General features: G+C 46.6%; 1 protein-coding gene across 1 annotated transcript in view; it reads left to right on the plus strand.

Annotated features, from left to right (window-relative positions):
* The window catches only part of LOC308433784 (unconventional myosin-X-like), a gene marked incomplete at its 3' end in the record, with an annotated part of 109,614 nt that overhangs the window by 31,508 nt on the left and 57,651 nt on the right, over window positions 1-20,455 (plus strand). The window contains exon 2 of the mRNA XM_080933883.1: window positions 15,010-15,108. Coding sequence (XP_080790009.1) covers window positions 15,010-15,108 — 99 coding nt within the window. The remainder of the gene's footprint in view (window positions 1-15,009; window positions 15,109-20,455) is intronic.

Genomic DNA, 20,455 nt, shown 5'->3' on the forward strand with positions numbered 1-20,455 from the left:
AGCTGGCCTCATGGTTGGGCGAATATTCCTTGGGTTTCTTCTTCACTCCGCTTTCCTGCTGCCTGTCGTTTTGGGTGTGGAGAGGGCATTAGTAGGGGTAGGGTGAGGTGGGGAGGTAGGGAGGACTGGCTCCAAGGACAGATTCCCACTGTAGCGATGGTTAAGGGAAGAAGGGCTTCTAGGTCAGGGAGATTAGTACCCTCAGTCGCTACAGTAAGCGTTCAGACTATGATCAGACAGACAGGAGGGTTGTCTGTCTGCACAGTGGGTAGACATGGAGTCCCTTCCGCAGAGTTTCTCATAGAGGCTTTGGTGCCAACTTTGCAGTGGTTTGCTCCCATGTCACTGTCTTCTCCGGAGAGAAGAGATTTCGAACCTTTCCCTCAGCACTCAAGAGTCATCACTTCCTACCGTGTGTGTCATAGGTGCAGAGGCACCAGCCAGAGCTTTAGGTGGATTTAGTCAGCCTAACTCATCATTGCCAAACAGGCCCATCCTCCCCAACCTGTCAGCTTCCAGGATGGGGGGGGGGGCTTTTTAATAGTTTCCTTTTGAGATAGTTCTATCTGTGCTTGAATTTTCTTTCCCTATGCACTTTATTGTGGCTACTTTCTGTAATGATTCGTCTCGTTCTGGACTAAACTCATAGATGGACTGCAGTTTGAACAGTTCTTCATGCCAGGCCCTGGGCTGTGAGGATTGACCACTATGCCTTCCTCACCGGGCCTCTTAGCAGCTCTGAAGAGCACAGGTTATTCCTCTATTTTGTAAACTAAGAAAGATAGGGAGTGGGTGGGTGGGTGTTGTGTATAGTTGTAAGGCTGGACCTGCCTGGGCACCATTAATTTTATGGTATGTAAATTATATGGGAATAAAACTATTTGAAAAATAAGAAAGAAAAGGAACCTCAAACTCAGTCTACCACCTGTTAGCCCTGGGACCTTAGGCAAGTTTCTTTTTCTCAGCCTTGGTTTCCATGTCTGTAAAATGGGAGTATATAGTGACCACCTGGTATTGTAAAAAGTAAAGAAGTTAATGGGAGAGAAGTGCCCAGACCAGCAGGTAGCCCAGGGATACTTTGTTTGTTTTACTTAAGGTCATTCTCCATAGTCACCTGGCCAGGGGGTGATTCTGAACAGCAGCAGGTTTCTGAATGTCATGTCACTGCCGTTGAATTCTGTGCTTCTCTTGGCTGTGACTCAGTGCCTGGCTAGTCATGAGGACTAGATCAATATTTGTAGAATGAATGAGCACATTTTGGAATTTTAGGTGGTAGTTTGCCAGGCAAAAAGAATTTGCTAAGAGGTAAGAGCATACCTTGAGATACATGAGAGAAATAAAACACTGGGTCAGCGCTCTTGAGAACACCCCTGCATGCCTCAATGTGGGCTGAGAAAACAAACAGCTCCTCAGGCCAGTCATTTTCTGAGTGCTCCTGCTCATGTGGAAAATGTAGCTTCATGATGGTCTGGCTCAGGAAAGCAACAGCGAGGTAGAAATTCTTAACATTGTCTCCTACCCCCACCTCAGTCTTTCAGACATCTGGTCTACCTTTGGGACAGCACATAAGTTATTCAGATGGTGTGCTTGGCTCCTGGATAGGAAAATCCATAGAACTCACTGGCATTTACAGAGAACCCAAGGGTGTTCCTATCACTTTTATTCCTGGTATGTATAGATAATGAACTTTAGAAATAGGTGGATCTTCTCATCTGTTTAGATGCTTGGGAAGGAGAGTTGAACCCGAAGACTGAGGTCTTTGTGGCTAACAAAAGTCAATCTTCTGGTCAGGCGGCAGTGTGGGCAGGGTTAGGTTCACTGTGTTCTTGGATCTTTGCTCTGATTCCTCCATTGCTTTCCTAACCCTGTGCCTTACTGAGCCAGGACAGAAGGGTGGATAAACAGTGGTGGTCTAAAAAGAAGCTATGGCAGGAGGTAATTGTCAAATGTCTTACTTTTTTTTTTTTTGTCTTAGTTACTTTCTATTTTTCTATTACTATGACAAAACAGCAGACTAAGGCAACTTATAAAAGAAAGTATTTTCTATGGGGGTTCATGGTTCCAGAGGTTTAGAAGCCCTGACAAACATGGCAGGAAACTCAGCAGCAGGGAGGCAGGCATGGTATTGGAGCAATAGCTGAGTGCTTACATCTGGAGGGTGGGGGAGAGAGAGAGAGAGAGAGAGAAAGCATGCGTGGGAGTGGCATGAGGGCTTCTGAAACCTCAGAGCTCACCCCCAGTGACACCTCCTCTCACAAGGCCATATCTCCTAATCCTTCTCAAATAGTTCTACCAACTAGAGATCAAACATTCAAATCAGAGCCTATGGGACCTTTCTCATGCAAACCACCACAGCAGTCTTGACTAAGTCTGGTAACTTAAGGGATGGAAGGGCCTTCTGGAATGGTGGAGGTGTGCCTGACGTGCACAGGGCAGGCTGCAGAGGCTTGGTTTAGGTTGGGGGTAAAGCCTGGACCGAGACCTAAAGAAAGGGGAGCATGCGCTTCCCGGCTGGATCTATTGGGTGCCTCAATGAGGAAACTTTCTTTTACAATGAATAAAGGTGGGGGGCGGGCTTTAAGAGAGTTATCATTCAGGAGGAGCAGAGTGGAATGCATTTAAGATGCACATGGTCAGGGGACTGGACAGAAGAAGTTGTTGGGAACTGTTGACCTGGATGGGACTCTGACCCAGCTGGTGCAGCCTCTGGACTTTTGGGAAGCTGAGTTTCTCTGAGCTGCTTGCTTTCCTATTGATATTTTTGGGTGGGAATCTGGGATCACTAATATCTTACCTTCCAGAGTGGGTTGGGTTTTGTTTGTTTGTTGGTTGGTTTGTTTTTCTCTTTCTTCGACTCATTGCACAATCTAACCTGCAGAAACTCCAAGATAGACTTGGCATGGCCCACCATTAAATCCACAAAGTGTTTCCTCCTTCCCACATCACATTAGAGGCCTGAGTGGGAAGAGAAGAGGGCAGGTTTGAGGTAGAATCACACATTCCGCTGCCCACCATGGAATTAGCTGTCTAGTGTTACTTGTCCTAGCTTTGGACCATCCGTTACCTGTGTAATTAAGAGTTCAAGAGTTTAAAAAACGCTGCTGTGGAAATTGCTGCGAGTTCCCCCCACCCCCCGCACTGTTGCAAACACGCCTTTTCTCATCTGTTTGGCCTGTAACGTCATAGTCATCTTCTATGCTGGACGTGAAGAATTCATTTTAGTTCACAGTTGATTTACCTAATCTTTTTTATTCCAGAAGTAAAGAAAAAGATGTTCCTGCATCTACCCATCGTCAGTGTTGAGGGAAAGTAGGTCAGGATGGGACGGGTAACCCAGGAGGACTTAGTACACTCGTTTCCCATTGTCATTGGGCAAATTTGTACTGCAAACAGAAAGGCTTTAACACAACTGTTAAACCTTCACTTGCACTCCGCTCTCTCCCACAGTTTCAGGTCAAACCCTTCAGTCACCAGCCACATGTAGCTCTAGAGCAGTGGTCTTCGACCTTCCTAACACTGTGACTCTTTAATACAGTTCCTCATGCTGTGGTGACCCCAACATAAAATGATTTTATTGCTACTTCGTAACAGTAATTTTGCTGCTGTTATGAATTGTATGTGAATATTCTTGGAGACAGAGGTTTTTCCAAAGGGGTTGAGACCCTCAGGTTGAGAAGCACTACTCTTGAATAGTCGGACTGTAGATATTCCAAAATAAGAGGTGTGGGGGGGGGTCTAGCATACCACTTTTTAAGAGTGTTGGAAAGGAGTGTGCCTTTCCTATACTGATAGAATTGCAGTCATTTGGATTGAGTGCTGTCCTGGTGTCCTTTTTCTTGTTATGATAAATGCTAACACCAAAAACAACGTGGGGAGGAAAAGGTTTGCAGTTTACAATTTACCATCCATCAATGAGAGACAGGGCCGGAGCTCGGCAGGAACCAGGAGAGGCAGGGAGTGAAGCAGAGACCACAGGGGCAGAGTGCTGCTTGCTGGTGTGTTCTCTTGCTCGACCTGCTGTCTCATATCGTGACGGACCACCTATTTAGGGGTGGCACCACCTGCAGTGAGCTGGGACCAAGCTCCCACATCAAGAAAATCCCCCACAGATCGTCTGCAGGCCAATTCGATGGAGGCATTCACTCAGGTGCAGTTCCTAACCAGAACAGTGGAGTTAATTGATGTGTCTACATTTCTCTCTGTCTTTCTGCACTTGTGTGTGTGCGTGTGTGGTGTGTGTTCATGGGTGGGACAAGAAGCCAACCTTGAGTGTGTCCCCCAGTTCTATCTCTTTGCTTAGTGTTTTGTTTTATTTTTATTTTGAGACGAGTTCTCTCTGTTTTTTTGTTTTTTGTTTTTTTTTTAACCTGGAACACGTCAACTTGGCTAGGCTAGCTAGCTACCTGAAGCCACAAAGAAAGATTTCTTGTCTCTGCCTCGCTGGCACTGGAATTACAAACAGGTTAACACATCTGGCCTCTTTTTAAATGGGTGCCGGGGTTTGAACTCAGGACTTCATGCTTGCACGCACATACTTTGCCAACTGAACCATTTCTCCAGCAATTATTTTTAATGTGAGTCACATTTAAAAGTTGACATCCACAGCTCCATCTGTGAACTTAACAGGTTGATGAGAAGGGTTCCCCGGGGACGGGCCACCACTGAAGGAAGCTCCTGAGAGCTTTATCTCTAAGGCCGGGAAAGAGCTTCTGCCTTTTCCTGTTGCTGCTCTGCACAGCCTCCTAGGGGATTTCACTTTCCTGCCTGCCAGCAGTGTGTGGCCCAGAACATCCCCTTATCTCATCTGTGAGCGATGACAGGAGGTTGTGTGAGCTGTAGGCCAGCTCTCTCAGAGCAAGGTGGAGTCCTGATTAGAGCCTGCATACCTTTAGCTCTGCTTCGGGCTCACACACATCTGCTGAATTAGTGATGGCGGTTCTGTTCTGAATGCTCAGTTAAGCTGCTGGGGCAGAATCTTGTTTTGATCTGATGTGCCTGCGTTGTTGAAAATTTAAATCTTATTGTTTGGAGCGTGTTGTGGATAGAGTGTGTAGAATATATTCTCATGAGGAAGTGTGCATATAGAGGCCAGAGGTCAGCCTTAAGTATCTTCCTCCATTGCTTCTAAACCATTTATTCCTTCCTTCCTCCCCACTATCACCTCTTCTCCTTACACCGCCACTACCTCCTCCTCCTCCTCTTCTTCCTTTTTTTAAAAAATAATTAATTTATTTATTTTATGTACATGAGTACACTGTAGCTGTCTTCAGGCACACCAGAAGAGGGCATCAGATCTCATTACAGATGGTTGTGAGCCACCACGTGGTTGCTAGAAATTGAACTCAGGACCTGTGGAAGATCAGTTAGTGCTCTTAACCACTGAGCCATCTCTCTAGCCCCATTCTGGTTCTTTTCCCAGTGAAAACCTTTGCACCCTGTGGGCTCTGCTGTTCAAAGTGATGCTAGATCTTCCATTAAACAGGTTCCCATGAAGGTGCAGCCTCCACATGGAAGGTAAGATGTGTGGGTGTTTTTGTAGATATTTGTTGTAGGGTTGATAATCCTTGGTGGCCTTTGTATGTGAAACAAAGGCATTTAGATTGTGCAGCTGGACAGCATTGTGCATTGTGTGAAAGGATTAAAGTTTCTTGCCAGTTGAATAGCAGAAGTGTGAGCTTTGCAGATGTGAGTCTATACAGAGGTGCTTGCTTCAGACACTGTGGACGCTGTAGAGATGCTTATGGTACTTCCTCCGTGTGTCTGCGTGTGGCACAGTTTCTACATCACACTAACAAAGAACATTTTCATGCCAAGAGTAGACTTGGTTTCTTAGGCTCGGAGGGACATCTCTTCCCTAAACATAGCCATCGATCCACGCATGAGCCTTTGCTTCTATGTCCCAACAAATTCCTAGAGGTCTACCTCTCAAAGCGACTGCATTAGTGTCTCAGTTTTCAGGGTAAGGACTTTGGGCGCGTGAAGTCCCTGGTTCAGCAGGCTGCTTGGTTACACATGCCACCTCTGTGGCAACTTTTTAAAGTGTTTGAAATGATATATTTTTACACAGACCTTTCAACCCAATAATTCCAAAGCAAGAACTTGGATTGCAGTGGGTGCTCGTTATAGAGGGTAATTATACCTGTGGAGGTGTCTACTAGGGTTTCATAGTAAATTCCTTAGGATTACTAAGGTCCATCTGTGGACAGAATATTTATGTCCCCTGTTCCTTCCCGACTTTGCTTGGGGCTGAGACTTTTTTCTCTAGGACCAACCCTTTGCATCGGTAGCTTTGTACCCTGTGGTCTGTGTTTAAGCTGAAAGCTGCTGTCTGTTTCTTGTGATATTTTCCCAGTCAGACTAGGTTTGAGGGTCTCTCTGCTGGCTAGTTCTGCGTCTGGTTTATACAAGCCATCGTTGTTTGAGGGGAGGGAACCTCAATTGAAAAAAATACCTCTGTAAGACCTTGCTGTAGTCAGGCCTCTAGGGCATTTTCTTAACTAGTGATTGTGAGAGAGCCCAGCCCATTCTGGCTCGAACCACCCAGAGCTAGTGGTCTCTGGTTCTATTAAAAAAAAAAAAAAAAAAAGAGCCGGCTAAACAAGCCATGGGGAGCAAGCTAGGAACCCTCTGTGGCTTCTGCATCAGCTCCTGCCTCCGGGTTCCTGTTCAGTTTGCTTTTCTGCTTTGGTTTCCCTCAGTAGACTATGATTCAGGATATGAAAGCCAAGCAAGCCCTTTCCTCCCCAGGACCCTTTTAGTCATGATGCTTCGTCACAGTGATAGGCCTAAGATAGTCCCTGAATTGGTGAATTCGCATACCCCAAAGGATTCAGCCACCAGCTGGAAGACCCCGCCTCATTCCAGCCAATGACAGGGCACTGAGGACCCTTAGGCTGAAGTTTTCCACATCTCCACTGTGTCCTTGGGAACTAGCAGTGTTTAAGGACTCCCGCCCCCCCCCCCCAGCTTGACTATGCTGTGGAGGAAATTGTGAAAATCCCCATCCTGTGAGAGTCGACGGGAATTTGCTGGCTGCTGCTGACCACAGCCTGAGTCATGGCTGACTTTGCATGTAGCTTTTTCTAGTCCTGCCTGTGAGCGGAAGACAGGGCTCAGCTTTTCCAAAAAGAGAGAGAGAGCGGGGCCTTACTCATGAAGAGGCATGCAGTTGGGACTCCCACTTGTACTGCGATCTAGGAATAGCATCCTGATCTTCCGGAGCTTTTTATCCAGGAACTCACAGAGTGCATTCTTCCAACTAAAGTCAAGCTGCCTACCTAACGGGTGGGGACCATGAGTGTGCTGCTCACGCCGCTTAGTTGTTGCTGTCGCAGTCTATGAAAGGTGGGGTTTCTAGAGTTTAGCCCTAGGGAGTTACTCTGAGTGCCTCTCTGGGGAGGCTTCCTAGGCCCCCACCATTCCTTCTTATTGGGCCATCAATGGTGAGCAATTTCCTGGATGAGGGAGGGGGGTTGAGGCCTTTGTTTTTAAACTAAGGTCATTGGGGGTGCTCCCCACAGACCATTGGCTCTCAGCCTTCCTAAAGCAACTGCTTTTTTAATACAGTTCCTCATGGTGACCCCAACCATAACATTATCTCATTGCTACTTCCTAACTGCAACTTTGCTACTGTTATGAACTGTGTGTATCTGACATATAAGATGTTTAATATGCAGCCTGCAGGAGAAGGGCTAGCCCAAAGCCTGTAGTCCAGGGGGGGGTTGGGATGGGGGTGGGGGGGCTAAGAGCAAGGCTGGTGAGGACTGTGGGAACTAGGGAAAGCTGTCTTTCCTTCTGTTCAGGACTCAGAGCGTCTCCAGGCCTGCTGTGGAAGGGACAATGCTGGCTGTGATTGGCAGGCCTTAGATGTAGCCCTTGTGGCTTGGCTCCTTCACCTCACTGGTGTCTTGCCTAAACCTCAACCGCCCCGTGTATCAATTCAGCTGGTGATCTTGAGGGTTTCCAAGTGTGGAGCGACTGAGATCGAAATGAAACCTTCAAGATGATGAGGCTGTGGTGTACGTGTGTGCTTGTGCCCTGTAACTGCAATTGGAGGGACAAGGACACTGTTTGTGGATGTCATTTTGTATATATGTCATTGGCACCAGGGGTGATTTGAGGCCTTGGCGGCTTCCAGAGCTGGGCCCTAAGGTGCCTTAGACTGTTTGTTCCTGGGCTAGACAAAGGTGAATGCCTCCATTGTTGAGCTGTGTGGCGCTGTTAATAGTCATGGGTAATGATTAAGGGGAGCTGAGTAAGCCTGTTTACAAGGAGTTTCAACCTCAGTTGACACTTTGCAGGAAACTGGACCTTTCAGCTCTGGGCTTCTGTTTGCCTCTTAGGGACTTGGTCCATTCATACCCCAGAGCCTGTTCCTGGCAGACTGCCTCCTTGTTCTGTCTGTCTGTCTCTGTCTCTCTCTGTGTGTCTGTCTTTCTGTGTTTCTCTCTTTCTCTTTCTCTCTGTGTATGTGTCATATGCAGGCTGTAGTACTCTGAATACATTTCCCAAATTCTTTCTCCTGGCATGAAGTTGGGATTCACTGGGCTGTCTCAGACCCAGCATCATTGAACAAAGCCACTGAACAACTAACTGTCTGACCATCTGTGTTCTCCGAGTTGCCCACTTCCGCCCCGCACTTCCCAGGAGGTAGACTGTATTTGTTTCCCCTGTTCTGATGACACCCAAAAAATCAAAAAAATAAAATAGAGGCTCCTAGAGCTTTAATGCGTGCACATACTCTTGGTGAAGTGTGGTAAAGATCCCTTAAAGGCGGTCTCACATGACAGACACCCAGGACTGAGATGTCACTGAAAACCTGTGGTTCCTGATCTATTTTCTACGCTAAAATGAAGTGCCCTGGACTAGGTAATTCATAGAGGATAATATTTATTTCACTCACAGTTCTGAAGGTAGGTAAGTCCAGCGGATAGTAAGGCCCCTTACATCTTTATGATCGACCGAGGACATCATGGGAGGGGGGCAGAGCAAGCTCTGTAACAAAGCCTCTTTCCCTACACGTATGTATCAACTCATCCAGGTGGGACCAGAGTTCCAACACGCGCAATTTAGAGAATCGCATCAGACCACAGAGTGCACTACAGTGTGACCAGGACACTCCCAAGCTTCACAAACAAAAGGACATTCTGTAATTCTGTGACCAGAGCTCCTCAAAATTGGCAAGGTCATCGAGCAGAGGTCCGAGAAACGGAACCAGTGAGACACAGCCCTAGACAGTGTTCCAGAGGCGGTTCTGAGATAGAAGAAGGGGGTCTGGGGAGTCTGGTGAACTCTAGATCACGTGCACCTCGTGATCTTCTGTGCAAGTGTGACAGAGGATGTGGGGGTGTGGAGGCCGACTCACTTTGTGTACCATCTTGGTATCATCTTGGTATGTTTGCAAACTTCCTAAAATGAGACCTTCACTTTGAAGCCACGTCGTGTTTCCGCTCCCCCCGCCTGCCTCCCTCTTTCGCCGGTTTGTGAAGGAGTGTATGAGATCCAGTTCTTGCTTCTGAGTTCTTACCAGCCAGAGGAGACGCCCTGTCCGAGAGCATAGTCTCTTCATGCAGGAGTGGGTTGGCAAAGTGGTTTTTGCTGTTGTTTTGTTGGGAGGAGGGGTGGAGTCTCACACCTGCTAAGCACATTATTATTCAGCCGTAGCCTCAGCTTCTTTTTTTTTTTTTAATTTTTAAAAAAGATTTATTTAATGTATGTAAGTACACTGTTTCAGACACGCCAGTAGAGGGTACTAGATCTCATTACAGATGGTTGTGAGCCACCATTTGGTTGCTAGGAATTGAACTCAGGACCTCTGGAAGAGCAGTCAGTGCTCTTAACCTCTGAGCCATCCCTCCAGCCCTTTACTTTTTAAAGATTTAAGAATAAGCCAGACAGCGGTGGCTCAGGCCTTTAATCCCAGCCCTTGGGAGACAGAGGCAGGATGGATCTATGAGTTTGTGGCTAGCCAGGGCAACACAGGAAAGCCCTGTCTTGCAAAAAAAAAAAAAAAAAAAAAAGAGAGACTTATAAATATTCTAATATTTCGTTGTTTTCTTTGTGTATGTGTGCAAGTAGCCTCATGGCACAACATAAGGGCGGAGGCCAGAAGACGCTGTGTGAGAGTCGGTTCTTTGCTACATGCATGTCAGGGTTGGTGGCAGTCACCTTTTTGCCTGCTGAGCCATCACACAGGCCCCAGCTCCTGGGGATTCCAGATCTCAGGAAAGCAGAGAGAAGAAAAAATATGGAAAATGGTGAGGATGGATTTCCATATGGGAGTGAAGTACGCTTATTTAAGTAAAATCCTGGCTGGACCACGAGGAACACAGGCTTGGATGTCATGTTCCTTAGTCCCTGCTGTTCTGCTTTTCCCTCTTCCTGATGGGTTATTTTTAAGTGTCTAAGTTATTTTTAAAAGCCTCATAACTGGCCACAGGTGAGATTGTAGTTCTGGTGGTTTGGAGGGAAAGTCGCAGCGTGTGATCAGGCAAATGGCGTCTGTACGTTCTCCCGTTCCCTGCAGGACTTTCAGAAGGCCTCTGCGTGTGTGAAGAAGCCTCTGCGTGTGTGAAGGATACTGCTGCTATTGGATGCCTGCATGGGCAGGTCAGGAGAGTGCCTACAGTAATTGTTCTGTTCCTCGGCCCTTGCTGGTGTAGAACATGGCCTTTGGGGAGGAGAGGTGTCCATTGGACCTTCCTCTTGCACTTGCAGCAAGTCCCCTGACTCCTGGCCCTGTGGTACTGGTTTTTTTTCCATGCTCACTTGGGACGAATGCTCATGCCCTTTGCTTTGCTCTGTTCTTCACTCTTGCTTGAGCCAAGCCCAAGCTTTCCGAGTTTCACATTGGGGTTGCCAACATTTGAGGGTTGAGTTAGTGCCTGAGGTTAAAGTCTGCAGTGAGTGTGTTGTCTCTGCAGTTCCAGCCGTCCTTGTACAAATATTACAAGATGGATTTCCGTTCAAATCAAACCCAAATCCAAACCAAGCCACCAAGCCAGCAAAGCACCCAGTGAGCAGAGCGGGAGGGAAACGAGAGCATTGTCACGATAGCCACCAAACTGTCGGCCCCTGCGGCGTCGCCGTGGTGACTGCCACAGTTTGGGTTATGCTGCTTCGGTGTCCAGCCGCATAGACTTGAGACAACAGAGGCCATTGTCTGTGAACTGGGTCACTTAAGCAGTCAGCTTCTAATCTCAAAAATTCCCCACGTCTGTACAGCTTTGATTGTGGATTTATTTCTCAACCGGGACAACTCCTTATCAACAAAGAATTATCTAGTTCAAGGTAGAAGTAGTGCCAAAGGTGTGAAATCTGTAATGGAAAGTTGGTGGTGTGGAAGTCGTGTGTTCCTTGATGAGGGTTTGAGTGATGAGAAACTGGGGTGGGGGTGGGGGACACATGCTATATTATAAAGGAATCTCATCAGGTAGATGTGCATGGGATAGGGCTGTAACCTAGGAGAAAAGGTGCTATCTAAAGCCATAGTACCATAGTGCTTCAATGTATTATCACATCCAGCCTCTGGAATTCATTAGGAGCAGGGACCCCACCCCCCACCCCCTGAGCGAGGCTTCTACACCCGTAAGCCACACTGTTACAAGCAAGAAGAGGAAAACTGTGGATGCTGAACTGTCCGTAGAGTTGACTATTCACAGTCACTTATCATGTCCCTTCTGAAATCACTTGAGACCTGAGTATTTGTGGGGGTTGGATGGAGAGATAGTGTCTAATGTATCTGAGGTAGGCTTTGAACTCTGTGTGGCCAAGGATGGCCTTTCTTCCTTTACATCTCTAGCCCTGGAGTTAAAGGTTTTCTAGTTACTTACTTTTCTTCTTGTGGATAAAACACTATGATCCAAATAACTTAAAAGTAAGGAAAGTTTGGGTAAGCACAGCATCGTAGCCACAGACGAGAGCTCACATCTTTATCCATAGAGAGAAGGCAAAGAGATACAGGGAATGGCAAGTGTTTCTGACATCTCAAAAGTTCACAGTGCTGGTCTTTCCCTCCTAATCCTGCCCACAAGCCCACCAACTGGGGGCCGAATACTCAAGTGCTTCTATGGTGCAATTCACTCAAACCACCTCGGCTGCATGAGCCACCATGCCTGTTCTACATGGTGCTGCGTATCCAGATTTTGGGGACGGTAGGCAAGCAAGCACCCTGTCATCTGAGCACCCTCATCGGCCCTCTTCCGAGTTCTTAAAACAAACAAGCAAATGGCAACAAAACAAAAAATGAACAAAAGCACACCACACGTTAGAAACCAGTTATTGTTGTGTCTTAGAGTTGCCAAAGAACCCTCATGTGGCCTCATGTGGCCCAGTGGGTGAAGGGACAGCACCCTGGGTCTCAGAACCGCACTCTTGAAGAAGAGATAGTGTTGCCTGCCTTTCTAGAGGATTGTCCAGAAGAGAGGTGTCGTTGTGTGCTTTGTGTTACAAATGCAGTACTGGATATTAGGTCCTTCGAGTTTTTTAGTTGTTGGATTTAATGTTTGAATATCCATCTCAGATTTGAAGATAAGAACATGTCTGCATTTTGACAAAATGTGTATGTTAGGATTCAACATGTTCCGCTTGCTTATAAAAGGCAATTTTTTACTCAAATTATGAGCTTTCTCCATATGTTAGCCTGTATTGTGTATTAAATTATCAGCCTTATTTAACAGTGACAGAGTATAATAGTTTACATATGATGGGCAAAGTTTACTGTTCAGAACTGGATGGTCTGGTAAATGTCCGCTTGTGAACTTAGTAAATCTAAGTGCCTGTGGGTGGCCTCTCTAGACCTGGGATCCTGCTCTGGAGCAAGGGAAGCAGAAGAATGGGGGAGGGGAGACTCTAGGGAAACCACCAAGAGCAGTCTGTGCCAGAAAGCCCTGTCAGTTTAGTGTGCAGTGTGGATTCTGTGAACATCCTGAGCTTGTGCGTTTTCCGAGAGCCAAGAGTTTTGAATTCATTCTCCTTCCTCCTTGTGGAAGGTGAAGGCTTATCTCGATTTAAGGGGACTGCCCGCCCTGAGTTTGAAATCTCCTAAAGGTTTTTTATCAACAGCACCTCACACCTGTTGAAGAGACCTTTGGACACAGAGCCAAGCCGTGTGTTTGATCAGGTAGCATGTCAACAAAGAGCTGTGGAGAGCTTTGTAGGAGACGTTAAAATCTAGGACAAGGCTCTAAAGCTAAACAGCACACGAAGTCAGATGTTCCTCATGGTTTCTGAAAGGCCAGAGGTTTCTATTAACCCTGGTCTTCTTTGTGTGTGTGTGTGTGTGTGTCTGTCTGTCTGTCTGTCTGTCTGTCTGTCTGTCTGTCTGTGTGTCCCTGTGCTGGGATTAAAATCGTGTGGTGCTTGCCGTGCCTGGCTTTTTGCGTGCATTCTGGGGTTCTTAACTCAGGCTGCCTGGCATGCATAGCCAGTACTTTACCACCATCCCCTGGGCTAGGTTTCTATTAATCTGGTAATGTTTAATAGAATACTTCATGCTGATTAAATAGACAAAGTCAGGATTATGGAGCTGTGAGCTTCTTTTTTTTGTTGAAAATAACGCAGGTGAGAGTCGTGTCAGTCATTTGTGGTTTGGGGGTGAATGTGCAAATTAATTAACATTTGATATCTTAACCTTAATGTATCTATGCATCTGTGGATATGTGCATGTATATTTGGGGGATTTTCATCCACCACACTCTAGTGTACAAATTTACAAAATGAATAAAGTCAAACACAGGACCCTCCTCCTAGCTCATTGCTCTCCTCCCTCATTCCTGTCGCCCCCCTTTCTACTCCCTAAATGGTCATTCTTTTGACTTAATGTCTCCATTTCACCGACACACAATTTGTTTAGGGAGACGGATAGCATCACTATGACGTGGGAAGACTGCTTGGTGTTATCGGCTCACACTGCTGTGTAGAGGACCCGAGTTCTGTTCCCAGCGCCTACTTTAGGAGGCCCACAACCATTCCAGTAACTAGAGCTCCAGGAGAGCTGACTCCTTCTTCTCTCAGGCACATGCTTGTAGCAATCTTGGTTTTCAAAAGGAAATAGAAATTGGAAGGCTGATTGATGTGTGACCTCCCTGGGTCACTGTTTAAGCTACTGATCATTGGTTTGGAGCTGGGACAATAAAAAAATGGAAGGGAAATCAGTGTAAAAAAGGGTATGTCTGTTGTTAAAACATAAGCTCCACAGTCTAGAGTTGTCTGGGCTGCAGCTTTTTAGGTGTCTAGCGAGTGCCCGGGAAAGTTCACACCAGCAGACTCAGTTCTCTCTTGACTTGTGTGTTTTTGTACCAACAGTGGCAGTGGAGTGGGCTAAAGTCCCTTCAGCAGACACAGGGGTGGAGCATGCCCCGGGAAGGTGGGGCACCAGATAACAACCAGGCTTTGGCCTGAGTGAGGGTGTGGCTCCCAAAGCCTGCATTCTTAGTGTGTTGGACAAGGTACCATAAGCCTCTCTTTCTCCTGTGATGTAGGGGTGGTGGGTAGTGCCTGCCTACTGGGTGCTAAGAGCCTGTTTGAGATCATCTGGTCTGGTCACGGTAGGAACGTGGGGTGCCCTCCTCTTTACTTTGTCTGCCTGACAGGACTTGTCCCCTGCAAGAATTGGAAGAAGGCTGTTCTCAGAAAATCACATCATTGCTCGCTCGAGAAAGTCATTTGCTTCTTGATATAGATTACTCCTAAAAATGTGATTTACTTATATATTTTTAGCTGTGTGTGTGTTTGGCCTGAAGGATGTCTGTACACCATGCGTCTGGTGGCCATAGAGGCCAGAGGATGGCATTAGACCCCCAGGAACAAAAGGTTGTGTGCTGTACTATGGGTGCAAAGAATTGGCTCTCTGTCCTCTAGAAGAGCAGTCAGTGCTCTTCCATGTCGAACCCTCTCTCTAGGCCCTACACTGGCTCTTTAACGCCCTATAGGAATCATGGTGATTTTGACAGTGGTGTTTTATGACAGAATACCATTTGAACTCATCGTTAAATTTTCTTTTCTGTCCAGGGAACACGGGTCTGGCTAAGAGAAAATGGCCAGCATTTTCCGAGTACTGTAAATTCCTGTGCAGAAGGCGTCGTGGTCTTCCAGACAGACTATGGACAGGTAAGAACAAGTTCCTGTTACTTCCTAAAGTCTATGTTCCAGTCTACTTTACCCGTGGGCACTTCCGGTTCCCCTACCCAGGCATACACGTAGACAAACACACGCCACCTGACTTCCTGTCATTAAGTTTTCTAAGTGACAAACCAGAGCACAGGAGGGCGTGGCACGAAGAATCTGTACCTTGTATGTGATGGTTATGACATCATCCTTGCAGAGGGAGAAGAGCAAATGTCCCAATTGGTGTGGAGTAGAAGGACACAGCCTGCTTTCTTTCCTGGGTATCTTTTTTCCACCTCAACGAGAGCTAGGAATGAGGCCCAATATGACATTGAAATGTTAACATATAGTGGTATGGGAGTGTTTCCCACCATTTTTCTAACTTGATTGCATGGATCTTGAGTGAGAACTTGACATACTACATTGTTCTGTTCCAGGGTTGAAAGATGGGACGCGTAGGGTTTATAAGCTAAGCTCAGAAGATCGATATGTAATGATTGCTTTTCTAGTCATTTACTCTTGAAACCCTTAAACTTCCCCGGTGTCTTCTGCTTTTTTAAAACACCAGCAGTTTTGCCCCTTCACAGTTCTTGAGGCTGAAAGGTTCAGTGTCAAGGTGCTAGCTGATTCTGTGTCCAGAGAGAATTCTATGTCCTCGTTCACGTGCAGCCTGGATTGTGTCTTCATGTGCTGGTAGGACCGAGGCAGAGATCTTAAGTCCCTTTTGGAGGCAATGAGCTCCTTACGCTGAGGTTAAGATTTGGAAGTCTGGATCTGGGTAGGGAGTGCGCACTAATGTTCAGCCTGTAGTTTAGAGTAGATCACAGTGTGGGCCTGCCCATGAAGGGCCTACAGTGTTCTCATACCTCTCAGAGCCTGGAGGAAGCTGTTGTGACCTACACGGCTTACACATCATCATGACAGGGATGACAGGGAATGGAGGAAGACAGACACATGTACAGAGAAGCTGATGGACGTGGTCCATGTGCTCTGATAGAGGTGCACCTGCCACAGTCCGGAAGCTTGGTGTTGACCAAGGAGCTCATCTGAGTAGGGGGGTCTCAGTAGGGGAAGAGTCTCAGGGGGCTGTCATCCTTGTGGCAGGAGCTGTGGTTGGTATTTTCTGCACTCACCGCCAGGGTCAGAACTGGCTACACAAAGAATTCACAACTGAGGAATACCGAATGGCTGAGAAGCTCCTAAGGAAGTGCTCAACATCCTTAGTCATCAAGGAAATTCAAATCAAATCAATTCTACCTCACACCAGTTAGAATGGCTACGATCAAAAACTCAGGTGACAGCAGATTCTGGTAAGGATGTGGAGAAAGGGGAACACTCCTGCACTGTTGGTGGGGTTTTAAGCTGGTACAGCTACTCTGGAAATCAGTCTGGAGGTTCCTCAGAAAATTGGACATAGTACTACCTGAGGACCCAGATATACTACTCCTGGGTAAATATCCAAAAGGAGCTCCAACATATAACAAGGACACATGCTTCACTATGTTCATAACAACCTTATTTATAATTGCCAGAAGTTGGAAAGAACCCAGATGTCCTTCACCAGAAGAATGGATTCAGGAAATGTGGCACATTTACTTAATGGAGTACTACTCAGCTATTAAAAACAATGACTTTATGAAATTCTTAGGCAAATGGATGGAACTAGAAAATATCCTGAGTGAGGTAACTCAGTCACAAAAGAACACACATGGTATGCACTCACTGATAAGTGGATACTAGCTCAAAAGCTCAGAATACCTATGATACAATTCACAGACCATATGAAGCTAAAAAGAAAGGAAGGCCAAAATGTGGATGCTCAGTCCTTCTTAGAAGGGAGAACAAGATACAGGAGGAAATACAGGGACAAATAGAGGAGCAGGGACTGAAGAAAAGATCATCTAGAGACTGCCTTACCTGGGGATCTACCCCATATGCAGTCACCAAACCCAGTCACTATTGCTGATGCCAAGAAGTGCTTACTGACAGGAATCTGATGTGGATGTCTTCTTAGAGGCTCTGCCAGAGTCATACTGATACAGAGGAGAATGCTGCAGCTAACCATCAGACTGAACACGTGGACCCCAATGAAGGTGCTAGAGAAAGGACTGAAGGAGCTGAAAGGGTCTGCAACCCCATGGGAAGAACAACATTATCAACCAACCAAACCCTCCAGAGCTCCCAGGGACTAAAACACCAACCACTGAGTTCACATGGAGAGACCCATGGCTCCAGGTGCATATGTAGCTGAAAATAGCATTGTCTGGCATCAATGGGAGGAGAGGCCTTTGGTTCAGTGAAGAGGCTCGTTTTTCCCAGTGGTAGGGGAATGCCAAGGCAATGAGATGGGAGTGGGTGGATGGGAGAGGGAGCATCTTCATAAAAGCAGGAGAAGGGGGAGGAGGATAGGAGAGGGGCAGAAAGAGGATAACATATGAAATATAAATACATAGAGTATCTAATGGAAAATGATTAAAAAAAAAAAAAAAAAAAGAACTGGTACCAAGGGAAGGCTTTTCTACTCCATGAGCCTGCTCCGTGGTTCTGAGATGCTGGGGTCTCTGACACGGCTGTGCTTTTACAATACGGGGTCTGCATGTGCCCCCCACAGATTTAAAACATGAGGAAGCAGCAGCCGTCATGTTAGTTCTCTGAGGCTAAGGTGGAAAGACTGCCTGGTCAGAGTAAACTAAACAGGGGTTGCCTGCTCAAGGTGCTCTGAGTTCCTGGGATTCTAAAGCACTTGTGACACTGGATAGGTCTTCAGTCCTCTTTCGGTCTCACGTTCGAGTCCTAGATGGACTTTTCTCGTTTACCAGGTAGATTTGGTTACCTGGGGAGGGGACAGAGAGACTGCATACCTAAGGGCCATCTGCAGTATGGGCATTGCTGTTGCCCAGTTTGGTCCCTTTCCCACCGGCCTCTGGTAGGATATTGGCATCTGTCAGCTGAGCTGCTGAAATGGAGGTCCAGATAACTGGGTAACATTCGCTGTACCTGACAGGACTGTTCGGAGGGCTTTGTCTCTTCGCTGCTTTCCAGTTTCCTCTCCCACCTCTCCCCAGATGAGCCCCCAGTTCCTTCCAGACCCTGTCAGCTCTTCTCCAGAGGATATGAAAATGGAAGCCAGTATTTAAACAGCATGCCCTTAGCATAAATATGTTCCAGAAAGCACTGTAAAAATGCATTTTATTGGCGTTCTTTGCTTTTCAGTTTTATTTTGATTCCCAATCTGGTTTGGTTTTATTCATTTCTTAATCTTTTTTTTAAACATGAAAATAAAATCACGATGAGAACACGTCACATGGGCTGGAGAGAAGGCTCAGTGGTTTAAAAGCACGTGATGTTCTTAGGAGGACCAAAATGCGCATGCCAGTACCCATGGAGGGTGGGCTACCGTCACCTCTCAGTTCAACCCCAGGGAATCCAGTGCCCTCTTCTGACCTCTGAGCACCCCACATACTTGGTGTGCACTCATAGACACACATGTGCACATAAATCAAAGCAAAGCACATGATTTTAGCCTTTGCAGCTTACCCACTGGCCTTTGTACACTCCTGTGGTTTCATAGATTCACATTCCAAGGCCAATTTTCATAACCTCTTTGTCTCACAGCATGGCCACTTTAGAGCACACACACACACACACACACACACACACACACACACCTTCTTTTCATGTCCCCTATCCAGTAAGTAGCTTTACTACTTTGCCCGTGATTTGGGGAGATACTTCGTGTGAGTGACATCACACACATCTGCCCTGAGACTGGCTTACCGCACTCAGCACGGTGTCTTTGGTGTTTGGTTTCTAGTTGCACCCCGCTTGCGTGGCAGTGGCTCCCAACAGGACAGCTGTGCCTTTCGGTCTGGCTGCTGTGCATTCCCATCACAGTCTATGCCACACGAATCTTCTGCTGGCCCTGGCTGTTAGGTGACTATCGGTGGTGGGGAGCGGAACCCGGTGGTCAGGTCGCCCTTGACAGTATTTTTATAGAATGTGGGCTTAGCAAGGACTAAAGTGGAATAATGTGAACCCAAATCCAAAAGCAACACAGAATCCCAACCTCCAAATCTTCCCTTGGTCATTGAGTACACGGTTTAGGTTATCCAGTCCGACACTCCCAACATAACACGCATAATTAGCTTGGTGATTCGTGTAGGAATTGCAGGGTTCCCACTGTGAGAGTGAGGTTGACTCTCAAAGAACGGGTTCAGGCTTGGCTCAAGACCGGGCGGAGGCTGGAGAGGCAGCGCTTAGCCCAGTTGCTCACACCTTCAACCACGAGCAAAGTACACACGGGGGGGGGGGGAGCTACTAAACATTTAAGGTTCGACCCCCAGTGACATGGTTCCTCTTGTGCCCTCCTAAAGGTTCCATGGGTTCCCCTAAACTGCATCGCCAACTGGGAACGGCTGTTCAAAATACAAGAGCCTCTGGGAACATTTCTCTTTCAAACCACCCCAATTTTCTTCTTGGACAGCAAGCTCTAGACAGTTTTGTGAGTTTTCAGAAAGCACTGCCATTTCTTCAGAGTGCAGACGTAGCTAAGAGCACCCCCTGTGAGAGCATCCAAGCCCTGCTGAGCTTTGTCTTGTCTAGAACACGAAGAAGGTGTGCTGACAGTCACCAGGCGCCCTCCAGGGAAGTGTAAAATTGAGAAGTACATTCTAAATTAGATTTTTCACTTGGGGAGGTTAAGATATTCCATTATCTTTGTTTAGAAAATGTCTAATTTCATTGCTTTGAAATAGCCTACAGTGTATCAACTTACCTCACTGTACGTTAAAGGGTGGTTGTTTCATTTACTTTGATAAACTTCATCCAGGCTATTGCCCTGTGCAAGGGTTACAACGATTATCTGTCTGCTTTCTCTTTATTCCGGGTCTCTGAAAATATTTACTGGTTAGAAGTATGATCAGAACCCCTGCTAGCCCCTGCCTTCTTCCATCTCTTCTTCTGTCTGTTCCCAACCAGTGTAATTAGATTAGCTTTAGCAGGGCTATCTTACGTTAATAAGTAGACAATGAGAGTTATGAGGTTCTTTGAGCTGTCTCTACCCCCGGACAAAAGACTTCTTCCAATCACACTAATTACTATTAATCCCACCTCCTACTGAAGCCAGCTCGGACCTGTTTGTGTTTGACCTTCTAGTGTGGCCTGTCAGTTAATGCTGCCGGCCTAATTCCGAGAACGGAATGAATGAGTTAATTAGTGTGCTGACTTTTCATCTATTTATTTGTGCTCTCTTCCATCCGTAGCTACTTCTTTGTTGTCGCATCCTTCCTGACACTCCTTCTTGTCTTCCTCTCACTTACAAATGTTTTTATGTACATCTTGTGAACATGGG

This window comes from Micromys minutus, assembly GCF_963924665.1.
Source record: "Micromys minutus genome assembly, chromosome: 20".
Lineage (NCBI taxonomy): Eukaryota > Metazoa > Chordata > Mammalia > Rodentia > Muridae > Micromys > Micromys minutus.